This window comes from Leishmania panamensis (assembly GCF_000755165.1).
Source record: "Leishmania panamensis strain MHOM/PA/94/PSC-1 chromosome 25 sequence".
NCBI classification, from domain to species: domain Eukaryota; phylum Euglenozoa; class Kinetoplastea; order Trypanosomatida; family Trypanosomatidae; genus Leishmania; species Leishmania panamensis.
In genome coordinates, this window is record NC_025871.1 from 70287 (window position 1) to 82475 (window position 12189).

The 12189-nt window shown below is 58.9% G+C and overlaps 4 protein-coding genes across 4 annotated transcripts; all 4 read right to left on the minus strand.

Moving 5' to 3' along the window:
• Window positions 1-240: 240 nt before the first annotated feature.
• On the minus strand, window positions 241-2877 carry LPMP_250260 (hypothetical protein; the record flags this gene model as incomplete). Its single annotated transcript, XM_010701296.1, has 1 exon — window positions 241-2877. The coding sequence occupies one exon, from the start codon at window positions 2875-2877 to the stop codon at window positions 241-243; it is 2637 nt and encodes an 878-aa protein (XP_010699598.1).
• Window positions 2878-3730: 853 nt separating this feature from the next.
• On the minus strand, window positions 3731-4000 carry LPMP_250270 (Dynein light chain 1, cytoplasmic, putative; the record flags this gene model as incomplete). The annotated part of the gene is made up of 1 exon (XM_010701297.1): window positions 3731-4000. One exon carries the CDS (start codon window positions 3998-4000, stop codon window positions 3731-3733), a length of 270 nt encoding a protein of 89 aa, XP_010699599.1.
• A 957-nt stretch (window positions 4001-4957) lies between these two features.
• Window positions 4958-8512, minus strand: LPMP_250280 (hypothetical protein; the record flags this gene model as incomplete). The annotated part of the gene is made up of 1 exon (XM_010701298.1): window positions 4958-8512. One exon carries the CDS (start codon window positions 8510-8512, stop codon window positions 4958-4960), a length of 3555 nt encoding a protein of 1184 aa, XP_010699600.1.
• A 1505-nt stretch (window positions 8513-10017) lies between these two features.
• LPMP_250290 (hypothetical protein) lies at window positions 10018-12024 on the minus strand (the record flags this gene model as incomplete). Its single annotated transcript, XM_010701299.1, has 1 exon — window positions 10018-12024. The coding sequence occupies one exon, from the start codon at window positions 12022-12024 to the stop codon at window positions 10018-10020; it is 2007 nt and encodes a 668-aa protein (XP_010699601.1).
• Between the last annotated feature and the right edge of the window lie 165 nt (window positions 12025-12189).

Here is a 12189-nt window from a genome sequence, read left to right on the forward strand (position 1 = left end):
GGCGATCAGCACCAATTCAGATGTTGAGGCGAGGTTGGGGAGAGAGGCGGTGGATATGTGTACTCATACAATGGGGGGTGGAACAGGCCAGTGAGGAAACTAAACACCAACCCACGCACTGGCAGACACACAAGCGAACAACGCGAGTGAGAGTGAGTTGGGGCATCACAACGATCTAAAAGAAGAACCATAATAAGCGGCGCAAAACAGAGGATGAGAAGGACGCAGAGACACTGCGATCTACGCAGCAGGGGGACGTGGACGACGGCGCAAATAAGGGGCGCGGTGTAGTTTATACTGCGGCTCCTCCTGCATAAACTCTTCAAAGGACTGTACGCTCCGCTGGCGGCGCTGCTGCAAGAGTGCCGCAGCCGTACTAGTGCCCTCATGACTCTGCACAGAGACGTCGTCGCGAGCATGCAAGAAGTTCGTCGAAGAAGCATCCGGGATGGGAGACACGCACGGCGGTGTCAATCGCTGCAGGTTGACACCCGCAGGGTCATCACGGCCTTGACGGCCTACCGGCGTGGTGGCGTTAGTGGAGGCACCACCGAGGTTTGGCGGCACGGACGCCTTTGGCAGGTGCTGCAAGACCTCTGCTCGGAAATCGGTCATCTCAGCCTTCAGCTCACGAAGTTGCATCTCGTATGTATGCTGCAGGTCTCGCAGACGGTTATCGTCTTCTTGGGGTGCCGCTTGCGCCACCTCCTCCTCTTCGCGTCGCTTCATGAGGTGCTCGAGGCGCAGCCGCCGAGTGCGCTCACTCTGCAACTCGTCAAGTGTGTCACGTAGTCGATACTCTAGCTCTGTGGCACGCTCCTCCACGCTACGTAGGTCCTCTTGTGCGGTGGCGCTGCTCATCTGTGCGGCGCGTGACAGCGCTGGCAGCGCCTCAGCTGCTGCCTGTACAGCGTCTGCCGCACGCCGCGCCTCCTTTACAGCCGCCTTGTCGGCAATGGCCTCTCGCTCTTTCTCGCGCAACTCCGATTCGAGATCGAGAATTCGCTGCCGATACCTCTGCTCGTTCGCCACGTGCACCTGAATCTCACTCTGGTGAAGCCCAACGAGCTCCGTCAACTCCTTCACGCGTGCATCACGGAGTGCCAAATCGCTTCGCAGAACGCGTGCCGTCTGGTCATCTGGATCTTGGGTCATCATCGCCTGTCTCTCTCCCTGTTGCTTGTCCCTTAGTTGTTGTGCTGCTGGGCCGGACAAGTTTCCCTGCAACATCCCGAAAAGCCTGTCTTCAAACATGTGATGCTGGGAACGAAGCTCCCGGCGCAGTTCTTCGTTCTCGCTGACAGCAGCATCATAGGATGACAGCGCCGCGTCCAGTTCTGACTGCAGCTCACGGCTCTTCTTCTTCTGCCGCTTTACCTCTTCCTTCGCGTCGCGCAACTCGCCCGCGTACTGGCGCATCTCGGCGCGTAGCTTGCCCATAGCCCGCTCCATCACCGCACGATATGTGTCAAGCTCGTACCGTGCGGCTGCGCGCTCTTCCGAGGCGCCACGTTGGATCGCCTCGCGAGGTGCAGGTGCCCCCTGCGCCTCTGGTTCTGCCGGCACTGCACACTGATCATTTGCGCCCCTTGAGTTGTCTGAAGAGGGCGCCGCCGACGACGCAGCAGCGCAGCTGTAGGCGCTCTCATCAATTCGCTCCTGCATGGCGGCAGGCGTGTCCACAAGGTGGTGCTGAACAGCGGCGCGGTGAGCGGAATCGTCACGCTGGCGATTCTCCGACGTACCGCGAGATGCAGCCATGAAAGAAGCCTGCGGCTTTTCTCTAGGGCTTGACCGGAACGGCGCAGCAGTCGTGTGAACAGCTCCGCCTTCCACGCCTGGCAACGGCACAGATTCAACGGCACAATCGCGCACGGCGTTCGCACCCACTATCGGCGAGACATGGCCGCCAACCGGAGGAAAATCACATCCGCTTAGAACAGCAATGCGGGAGCTGTACAGCCGCGCGGCCGTTTGCGCCACGGCGAACGCCTCTTGGAATGTCTCCGTCTCCGTTGCCTCTAGCAAGCTGACGGGGGAAAAGCACGCAACCCACACACCCGGTTGCTGGCCTAGCAGCGTCGGCTTCAAAAGATAAAGCAACTTGGTTGCCGTGAAGGTGACCGTTGGTGAGCGGCACTCCACCAAGGCCGCCGCCGAAGAGACAGCGTGCCGAGACGACTTCATCCCACGTGCGACCTCGTTCACCGTGAAGGACACAAACTGCATGGTGGTGTTAGGCAAGCCGGTCGACTCATGAAACGCGAAAATGAAACTAATGACCTGATGCTTGAGCTCGGGGAAGGCGGCAGTCATGCGGCGCAGCACGCCGTCCCAGGTGGATTCTGAGTCCAACACAATGTAGTGCGCGTCCTCGACCGATGTGAACTGCTCCCGTGTGTCCTCGAGTATGGTTGGCTGGCCACCCGCGGCATCGAAGTTCCGGTCTGGCATGATATCGGTCAGTGTGTTGTTGTCCTCCAGCGTGACAGCGCTCACAGACACGGAGGTGATATCTGGATGGGCAACAGCGGCGCGTGCGGTGCGCGCCAGGAGGCCCTCTACGGGATCTAGTAGCGTGTAGCGACGATGCCAAGACTGACCATCAATCACGACAACTGCTTGTGACGCGCGGTTGGGGGTCAGCACTGTCATGAGGAGCGGCTCGACGACCTGCTCGTGCAGCTGCATCGACGATCTAGTGAGCACATCGTAGTTCACCGTTTTACGCGCGCGACTGTCCCCGACATCCACGATGGTGACGCTGGTCTCAGTCGCGTAAAGAGAGTAGTAACGCTCGAAATGCTGCGGAGTGACCGACTTGCGATTCCACGCCGATAGCTCGGACTTGTCGAACTCACGCACGCAGACAAGCATGACAGAATGGCTCCTTTCAACACAACAGAATCGGGGCGTTTTCTGTTCGTGTTCACATGTTCGTTACGCGTATGCTCTCTCAAACGCACACACAGCGACCGCAGCCTCACGGGGACGGCTTGCGCACACACACACGCCAAACACCAACAGAAGCAAAGAGGGGTGAGAAGGAGGGGAGAAGGTGGGTGATCGAGTGGAGCAGGGTGGGAGGAGCAGATAGGGGGGGGGGCGTCCACTGATTGGCCAAACCGCCTAGGCTCGACAGCTGCACTTGGACTCCGCACTCCGTCAATGGCCCCCGGCGCGTCTGCAGGAGGAGACAAGGTTGAGATGAGGAAACGCAAAAGTACACCAGCGCTGCGAGGCACTCGTCTGATGTTCAAATGGCAACGTTTGGGTGCGCGCTTGGGGAGAGACACGTACGGCGACATCGACGCCCACGCACTCCATAAATTCAACGTAGAGCGCCTGTGTAGATTCCTAGTGAATGGCAAGGCTGCGGCTGAGAACGAAGGGGTGGAGGGCAATGACCCAATTCACATGGGCGAGGAAAACAAAGAGGAGTGAAAGACCACACACACACACACACACGTACGGGCACAACGTGTGATCTGAGAGGCAGGCAAGTCGCCGCTTTGCCCAACTGCAGTGTGCGTGTGCCTGCGTGTCAGTCTATGTACATTGAGGGTGGCACACAGAGAGGTGCCCTCATGGTCAAGCACAACAACAACACTATCGCCCCAGCTAACACGGAATCTACTGCTCGAAAAAGAGAGCAACAGAGAAGCAAGAACGTATAGAGCAGTGAGTGCGGCAGACACCCCACATGCACGCTCGCAGCGTCCGGCAATCCCTACACTGTCTTCCACAACAACACGGAAAGCTGTCCAACGTGGAGATAGATGAAATTCTTGGCCTCGTGCTCGACATCGGCACCGAAGTGACGGCCCACTATACAGTGCCATGTGGGGAAGTAGCGCTTGTCAAACTCGCGCTTGATGTGCGCAGCCATGTCCTTCTCTAGGTGATGCTCCTTGATGGCTTTGGTGGAGATTTCTACGGCATCAGCCTGCATCTCCGGACTAATGTCCGCCAACTTGATGTCCGTCTTCCGCTCGCTCATTTTCTGTCGCTACAGAAAGTGAAGTGTGTCAAGCCGATAGTCGTCTCTGTGCCCGTTGTGGCGTCTGTTCTCCCTCTCTCTCTGTTGGCCTTATCGCTCACCACTGCTTCAATGTGGCGCCGCCGCAGAGAGCTCAGATAAGTGTGTATGTGGGGGGAGTGTGGAGAGGGGAGGGTCAGGGTCGATGTGGAGTGGCGTGTGAACGCTGAAACACACAGGAGCAAGCTGTGAGGTGGGTGTGCAAGGTGAGGCAACAGCGGTCTACAGTCGTGAGTCCTGCTGCGCATGCACACCGTAGGGGAAGTCACTGGAGAGCGAGAATGAACAAGTAAAGGTGGCAATGACGAGACGAGTACACAACGAGAGTGCTGTGCGTGAACATGAAAGCAGCACTCTCAGGAGGGAAAAGGCAAGCACACCTTTACTCCCCCATCCTCTTTCGCCTGAGCCCAAAAAAGGGGTATTCGAGGAGAGCGAAGAACCGTATGGCCGTCACACTGTAGACCGACAGGGAAACAAGCAGCGCGAACACACACACACACACACACACACACACACACGTGTTCCCGATCCCCTCCTTCGGCGCTGTCTTTCAGCCCCCACTTGCCATGCTGCCCACTCGGCCCATCTCTGTAATACGTCGTCGTTTTTCTCACACAATTCGCACACGTCCGCAGCGATGAGGAGGGGGGGGGGGGGCGGGGGCGGGAATGAAGGAAAAGAGCGGGGGCCAAGTTGTGAATTGGCGGCGGGCTTTGTGGCACAGCCTCAGCTCTTTACCGGGTCCACACTCCTTCGCAATCCCCCCACCTATAGCACCATACAGAGTCAAAATCCGTCAGCACCACCACAGAAGCCCCCACAGTCCGCAACAACAACACACATCACATCGACAGGCGCAGGGTACTAAAAAGAAACAGAAGAGAAACGCGTAGTACGCGCACAAGTGCGTCTCCGTCACTCCTCAGGCCCGGACACCGCCTCCGCTAGATCTTCCACCGCCATCAGCGATGCCTCCGTCTGCGGGACGACATTCTCGTTTATTGGCTCCGATGAGGACGTGACCGCCACGTTGGCAGCCACACCTTCTGGCGCCCTCCCAGTACCCTCCTCGATCTGCTCTTGCGGGACCGGCACGCCAGAGTGGGGCAGCGATGCATTCGCCACAGGGGGGTCGTCGATCCGAGTGGGTGCTCGCGGCTGCGTTGCCGATGTCGAATACGCCGGAGCGACGGTGGCGCTCCACTCGACATGCTCCGATGGGACTGAGATCCCAACCGCATGTGCGTATGGGATAGGGGTCACCGCACCCTCATGCGGCGTCGGCATCTGAGCACTCACGGGTGCTGTGGTAAGTCCCGGCGCTGCTAGAAGCTCTGGCAGCGGTGTCGATGCGGCGTTGGCGGCAGTAGTTAGTTGTCGCAGCTGTGCCTGCAACTGCTCGTTTTCTGTCTTGAGCGTATTCTGCTTCTCGATCACGCTCTTCGAGATGGTGAGAAGGCGCTGATTTGCCGCCTCCATGTCTGCTGTGGTTTTCTCTGCCTTCTGCAAGCGCCCCTGCATCTCCAGCCGCTCCGCCACCATGCTCATGAGCTTGGCTTCTAGCAGAGAGTAGCGGTACTCGAGTGCTCGCTGCTGCGTCTCAGGCGATGGAGGCGGCACAACATTTGCAGTCAACGCAGCGCCGCTGCCTCCGTCAGCGTTGCCGCACTCCTTAGCAGCAGCACACAGTCCAGCAGCCTGGGCACCAGCGACGCTCCTCAGCGACACCTTCAGTAAGCCGACCTTGTGCAACGTCTCCTTCAACACACGCACGATGCTCATCATTCCAGAGCGACTAAGAGAGTCAACTAGCAGTGCATCTTCGACGCCGTCAGCGTCAGGGCCGTTGTTGTCGCCGCTGCCCACGTCCGTCTCTCTCGAAGCTCCGTCGGCTCGCTCGCGGCGCAGGGCGCCGACCTCCACGCTGAGACTGCCCAACGACTCCTGAAGAGACGAGAAAAGATCCGTGAGGCGGGCCGAAGTGGTGTGCGGTGCTATCGACGACGCCTCTGCCTCCACTGTGGTTACGCCTGGCAGCTGGACAAGATCGGTGAGCTGGGTCTGCAGCGCCATGTTCTTCTCCCTCAGCTCGGATTCTCTCGCTAGGCTCCCGTGCAGCCTATCTGTAAGACGGCTCGTGTGCCTCTGCAGCACCTCGTGTTCGCGTGCCAGCTCTGTGAGGCGCAGTTCCACGTCGCCCTTCTCAGCCGTGACCTGCTTCACTTCGTTCAAAGCACGCTCGCACACCTGCTTTGCCGCTGCCAGCTGATTCTTTAGCACCTCAATGCGCTCCGTTGCCTCGGCGACGTTGAGAGAGTCCTCTACGGGAACGTCGTGCATCAGCGCCCGCTCCACCACTGTCACGTGGTTCTTCTCCAACAACTCCTGGCACACGTTCACCTGTGCACGCAGCCTATCCCGCTCTGCCGTGACACGACGTACCTCTGCAATCAACTCAGTCACATACTGGGCATCCGACAAAGACGCATCCACAAGGTGGGACCTCTCCACGTCCGTGCTCTGCAGGGACGCGTTCAGAAGCATAAGTGCCTCACGCAGCGCAAACTGGGAGGCGCTTAGTACTGCGTTCGCCTTGTCCATCGATTCCTCAGCTGCAATGGATGAGGAGACAAGTGTGCGCGACTCGGTGTAGTCGTCGGTCGAGTTGTGACCGACTGTCGGCAGCCTCCCCTCGCCTAGTTGGCTGTCAGCAGTGGAGGGCACCCTCACCTGCATCTCCGCCTCCCTCACGAGGGTCCACTGGCGCATAAGCGCCTCCATCTGCGTGTCGTACAACTCGCCGTGAGCAGCTGCAAACTCCTTCGCTGCCGCTGTCGCGGACAGCAGCCTCTCCGCTTGCGCCTCTACCAGCTCCACCTCCTCCCTCCACGCGGAGCTCGAGGTCGCAAGGGTGCTACGGTCACCAGAGATCACCAGCAGCGCTGCAGAGCTCAGCTCCCGGTTGGCTTGCGCGGCCCGCTGTAGTGCTGCCGTAGCCTCCGTGGCAGCGGCGCCGTACTGCTTTGACACACGCTGGGCGAGGCTCAGCTGCATCTCGGCTCGTGTCGACTCCTCCTCGAGGTCACGCACGCGCGCAGCGTACTCGTTGCGGAGTTCTCGGATGGTTAGCGCCACCTGGTCCGTCTCGGCATCGCGCTGCAGCTGCCGCACTTGGGCAGACAAACGAGCCGCGTCCTCCTGTGAGCGCTGAAGCTCATCCCGGCACACCTTTAGGTTCACGGCTAGCTGAGCAGCGTCGTCCACCACCTCGGTGTATGCCCACCGCAGCCGCTGCACCTCCTGTGAGATGGCAAGATCCTTCTGCGGGTGAAGACGCTCCCGCACCATGTCTGTAATTCGTCTGTCAGCAATCTCGCGGCGCTGCTTCTCCTCCAGATAGCGCTGATGTACGACGAGGGCATCATGCTGCACACGGCTCACAACGCCTTCGAGACGTGCGTAGCGTTGCTCTGCCTCCATGATTCGTGACTCCTGCTGTTGCCATGAGTCGACAAGCTCCGTCAGCGTCACCTCCTTGTGCTCCAGCATCTTCATAGCAAAGTAGTGTGGCGCACTAGACCGCAGCGACGGATCGGGGGCTAGAGGTGGGCCGATGCTCTGACGGACCTCCGCAGATGCGTCAGAAGGCGCACGCGCCATCTCGGCTTGGACGGCAGCCACTATCTCGTTCAGTCCAAGGTGCTGCTCGAGTAGTCGTACGTGGTGCTTCGCTCGGCGCACATCTGCCCGCGCCGACTCGGCATAGCGACTCTTTTCAGCGAGTTGCGCCACCACCCGCATGAGCGCATCCACCTCCTGCTCATGGCGAACCTGTCGGTTCTGGGCGAAAACGCAGGCTGCCTGCAGCTTCGCCACGAGCACATCACGCTGCATCACCTCCACTTCAGCCTGAAAGGCGCGTGACGTGGCGCCTTTCACTTCCCTAAGAAGGGTTTGCGTGTAGTTCTGTAGTTGCTGCACCAGAGTGTGATTCAGCTGTCGCTCGGCCGACAGCTCGGTGTCGGCCACGGCAAGGGACCCCTGAAGGGCATCATCCACGTGCGCCGAGATGGCGTCGAAGACGTCAGCGTGGCCCTTATTTGCTTCTTCCCGCAGCGACTGAAGGAGCCGATCCTTTACGCCGCTGCTCACCACCCCGCGAAGACGCGCGAACTCACTCAAGACCAGATGGGTGGTGTCCTCAGCATGCTGCCGCTGGTGCTTCGTCAATTGTGTCTGCAGCTCCGTCACCTGGTGCACTAGCCGTGCCCGCTCATCGTTGAGAGTGAGCACGTATTTTCCATTGATCGTGGCGATGGCGTCGACGATGTGAGTAGTGTGGGTCAGCACATCCTCAACGCGCTGCTCCTGACGCCTCGCCTCCGCTTCACGCACGCGCTGCCGCTTGAAACGACCTGCCGCACCTGCAGAGTCACTGCTCACCGGGAGGCCCCTTTGAGAAAGCACCATAGTGGATTAAACGACGCTCCCCGCGGACGATAGGAAAGATGCACGGACGGATGGGAAGCAGTCGCGGTCAAGCAGGGGCGTCGCCACTTCGCCTTGCAGCGGCCTTGGCTATAAGAAAGGAAATAGCGAGAAAGAGACGATGACTTCTCAGTCTCTGTATGTGCGAGAGATTATGTCCGGGTAGAATGGGAGAACTGTGAACAGCACCACTGCGTATGTCCGTGTTGACGTTACTGTGCGTCTGTGGGTACGCGTACTTGTGGAGCTGATTCTCTCTCTCTCTCAGCGTCCTCCTCCCTCGACACCTGGCGAAACTGCGAAGATGGCGGTGGAGAGGAGAGACACAGGCGCAGTAGCCCAACACGAGTTGCAGATGCACCACAGATAAAAAGAGTAGACGAGACAAGAGTACCGGTCCTTCGAGAAAGCTCTTCAGCACCGTGACTGAAGTAGAGGAAGCAGCAACGAAGTCTCCTCAGCACACCGCTGTCTCGATGGGGAGAGAAACGGGCAGAGTTAGAGAAATGGAGACGGGGAAGGGTAACGCGCAAACGCCGCCGGGGCTGCGGTCTACCGTTGATGGATGAAACACCAACCCGCTATTTTTCTGGCGGAGGAAGACCCTTGACAAGGAAAGATAAGAAGCGAGTCCAAGCCAGCTGAAGCCAAAGAGATGTGGTAGGGAGAAGAGTACCAGGGGGAGAAGTACCGCCAAAGAACCACAGCGAAGCTACAACGTTGGCGCATATTCGCACACATGCTTGGCAGTGACGACGTTAGAGAGGCACCGAGCGAGACGCAAACGTCGTCAGCCCGTCTTTAACACCTCACCTCGCGCCTCCTGAGAGTAATGACAGGGGTAGAAGGAGAAGCAGAATGCGGTGGTGTTACCACTGAAGAGCGTCGCTGTGATCGAAAGGGCGAAAGAACCAGAGAAGAGAGGGAGTCGCAAGGCAGAGGTGTGTGATGAGGAAGAGATGCGCGGGTTGCCGCCACAACGAATGGCTGCCAAGTCCATCCCCGCCCTCAACACCGCTGAAAGCAAAAAAGGGGGGCAAAACGCGACAGGCCCTCCTCTTCACTTCCCTCTCTTCCTCCCCCACCCTGGAGAGCTTCATCGCTATGAACCCACAAGTCCTCGCTGCTGCCTCGCCCAATATGTATATCTTCATATGTAATCGTGCGTCGACGCGTTCGTGTATAGCTCCTCTTCGAGCCATACGCTGATGGGAATCTGTGTCGATGATGGGGAGTGGAGGAGGAAGGCGTGGAGGTGCAGACCTCGAGAATTACTCAAATACGTCAACAGTGTTGAGCGGGGTTGAGGCAAGACGGTCACAAACGACCCATCCTGCCTTCGCGGTAGGGTGAGCAATGTAGGAGTCGTCAGGAGCTCATTCCACAGCTGCACACGATCTTGCTTGAATAGGATCGGCACCCTTCCAAGGGACAAGCCCTTCGCCCTGACTGTGGGAAAGCAGAAGAACAATGCAGCGTGGTTGCCCCTAATAGGCGTCATACGGCGTCTGCAGGACGTCCCCGTCGGAGGCATCGCTGGGCGTGTCTTGGTGGAGGAGCGCCGCCATCTCCTGCGCTGCCAAGTTGGCGTCCATTTGAATGCGACGTGGATCGAATAGAGCCTCTTCCGCTGCAGCAAAGTGCCCACTTGATGGCAGCTGCGAAAGCGCATTCGAGACGTTCGCCGTGGATGAGGGTGCGGTGGTGGTCGTGAAGAGATTGGCATCTGCGGTGCTGACACCTCGCAGCTCCTCTGTCTGCGGCGGCATTGGCAGGTCCAGAGAGGCTTTTCGGTTTGCAATGCGTGTCCGCCTATCCTCTTCTCCATCTTTCACAGGAGCCACGACTGGCGTTGATGCCCTCAACGTCTCCTCCATTCGCCACACCGCGCGGAACAGCGCGTCTTCGTTGTGTGTTGAGATGCGAGCAAACCGACGCAACGCGGCGTGCGTTTCCTCAACCTTGCTGCGTTGGCTCGCCACCTCTGCGAGTACTTGACGAAGAAGACCCTCCATCTTCTCTTGCTGTGCACTAGTGCTGCCCACAGCGGCGTGGCAGCAGATGATATTATCGTGAAGGCTGTGCACGCCTCGCTTCGCCTCATCCACAGCGCTGAGCACATCCGACAGCAGCGCTTCACATACAACAGATTCGTCTCCGAGCCTTCCACATCTCAGCGACGCCTGCGTTGTAATCGGCAACACGCGACCTTTGCACGATTCACCGTCGCTGTCACCGGGGCAAGTCGTCGATGTGGCCTTCGGTGATGACCCGTCCATCATGAAGCCCCCCACTGACACCACTTGCCCTGAACAAAGCGATGTGCCGAGGCACTGAAAGAGGCACCGCACAACATCGACAACGGCCTCCGCTGAATCCCTCTCCAGGGCTACACGACCATTCGCTTCCAGCAGCACGAGTTCGTTCTCGATTAGGTCGTCTATTTCCGCCTGCATCTCACTTGTCAAGGCGCGCTCCTCAGCCAGCTGCGTCTCATACAAACTGCGCTGCTGCTCGAGGCCCCACTCTTCTCTCTTGATGCTCTTACGCGCTGAATCATCGCCAGCGCCTGGTGTGGCTCCAGCTGGGTCAGGGGTAAACATCCGAGTGCAACGGAATGTGGCAGCAGCGCTCTGTCCTCCACCGTGCTCTGCTGGAGAATAGGGAGAGTATGAAAGACGCTGAGTGGGCACAGGCACCGTCAGCGACCGCCGCTGCGAGGGACGTGGTGAACACGTGCGTCGCTCATGGCTCCCCTCCGACAACCCCGGTGACGAGATCTCTGGAAAGAAGCCGCTCGAGATGTTCGTGCAGGAACTGCCACATTTAGCACCAGCAGCCCCATCAGCTGTGGCGGCGCAACTCTTCGAAGTGTGCCCGGACATCAGGTGCGCAATTGCCTCAACTCTCGCCCACTCGGCTGCGCGCAGCTGCTGGAGCAACAGAGCCTCGTCCTTCTCCGCAGCCTCGAGGTGAACACGCTCCATTGCCTCTGTGTCATCAAGGATGAACCGTGCAACTCTCTCGAATCGCTCGCTGGCAGCGGCACTGTCCTTCTGTAGTTCCTGCACACACCGCCGTAGTTGCTCTTTCTCCTGCGACACTTGCACCAGCTCCACCTGGAGTGCCTGCGCCTCTTGCTTTATCTGTAGCATGTCCGTCATTGTCTTGTCAGCGGAGGTCAGCAGATCGTTTCGCTCCCTCACAGCTGCGGTGCGCTGCGCCACCGCTTCCTCTAGGTGCAGCCGCAAGGACTCTATTTCGGCTATGTATTGTACCTCTATCCACTTGAGGGACTTGCGCAAACGATGAGTATCGTGGCAAGACCTGCATTGGTGCGAGTGGGCATATTCATCCTCTACCCAGCTGCCTCTGGATATCCCCGGTACATCCTCCGCATCGCATTCACCAACATCGTACAGCGCTGGGTCGTCGATGAAAGAGGCGCGCGTCTGAGACTCAAACAGCGCATCAACGCGACCGGCAGCGGCCATGGAGGAGGTCGAATGTTGCAGCCGTCGCGGGGGTGTAGACGCGTTTGAGAAGGACCATCTTCCGGGCATTGCCCTGTTCTCCGCCCCAAGTCGCACGTGGGTGTCTATGTGTGTGTGTGTGTGTGTGTGTGTGTGTGTGTGTGGGTGTGTGTGTGTGTGTGTGTG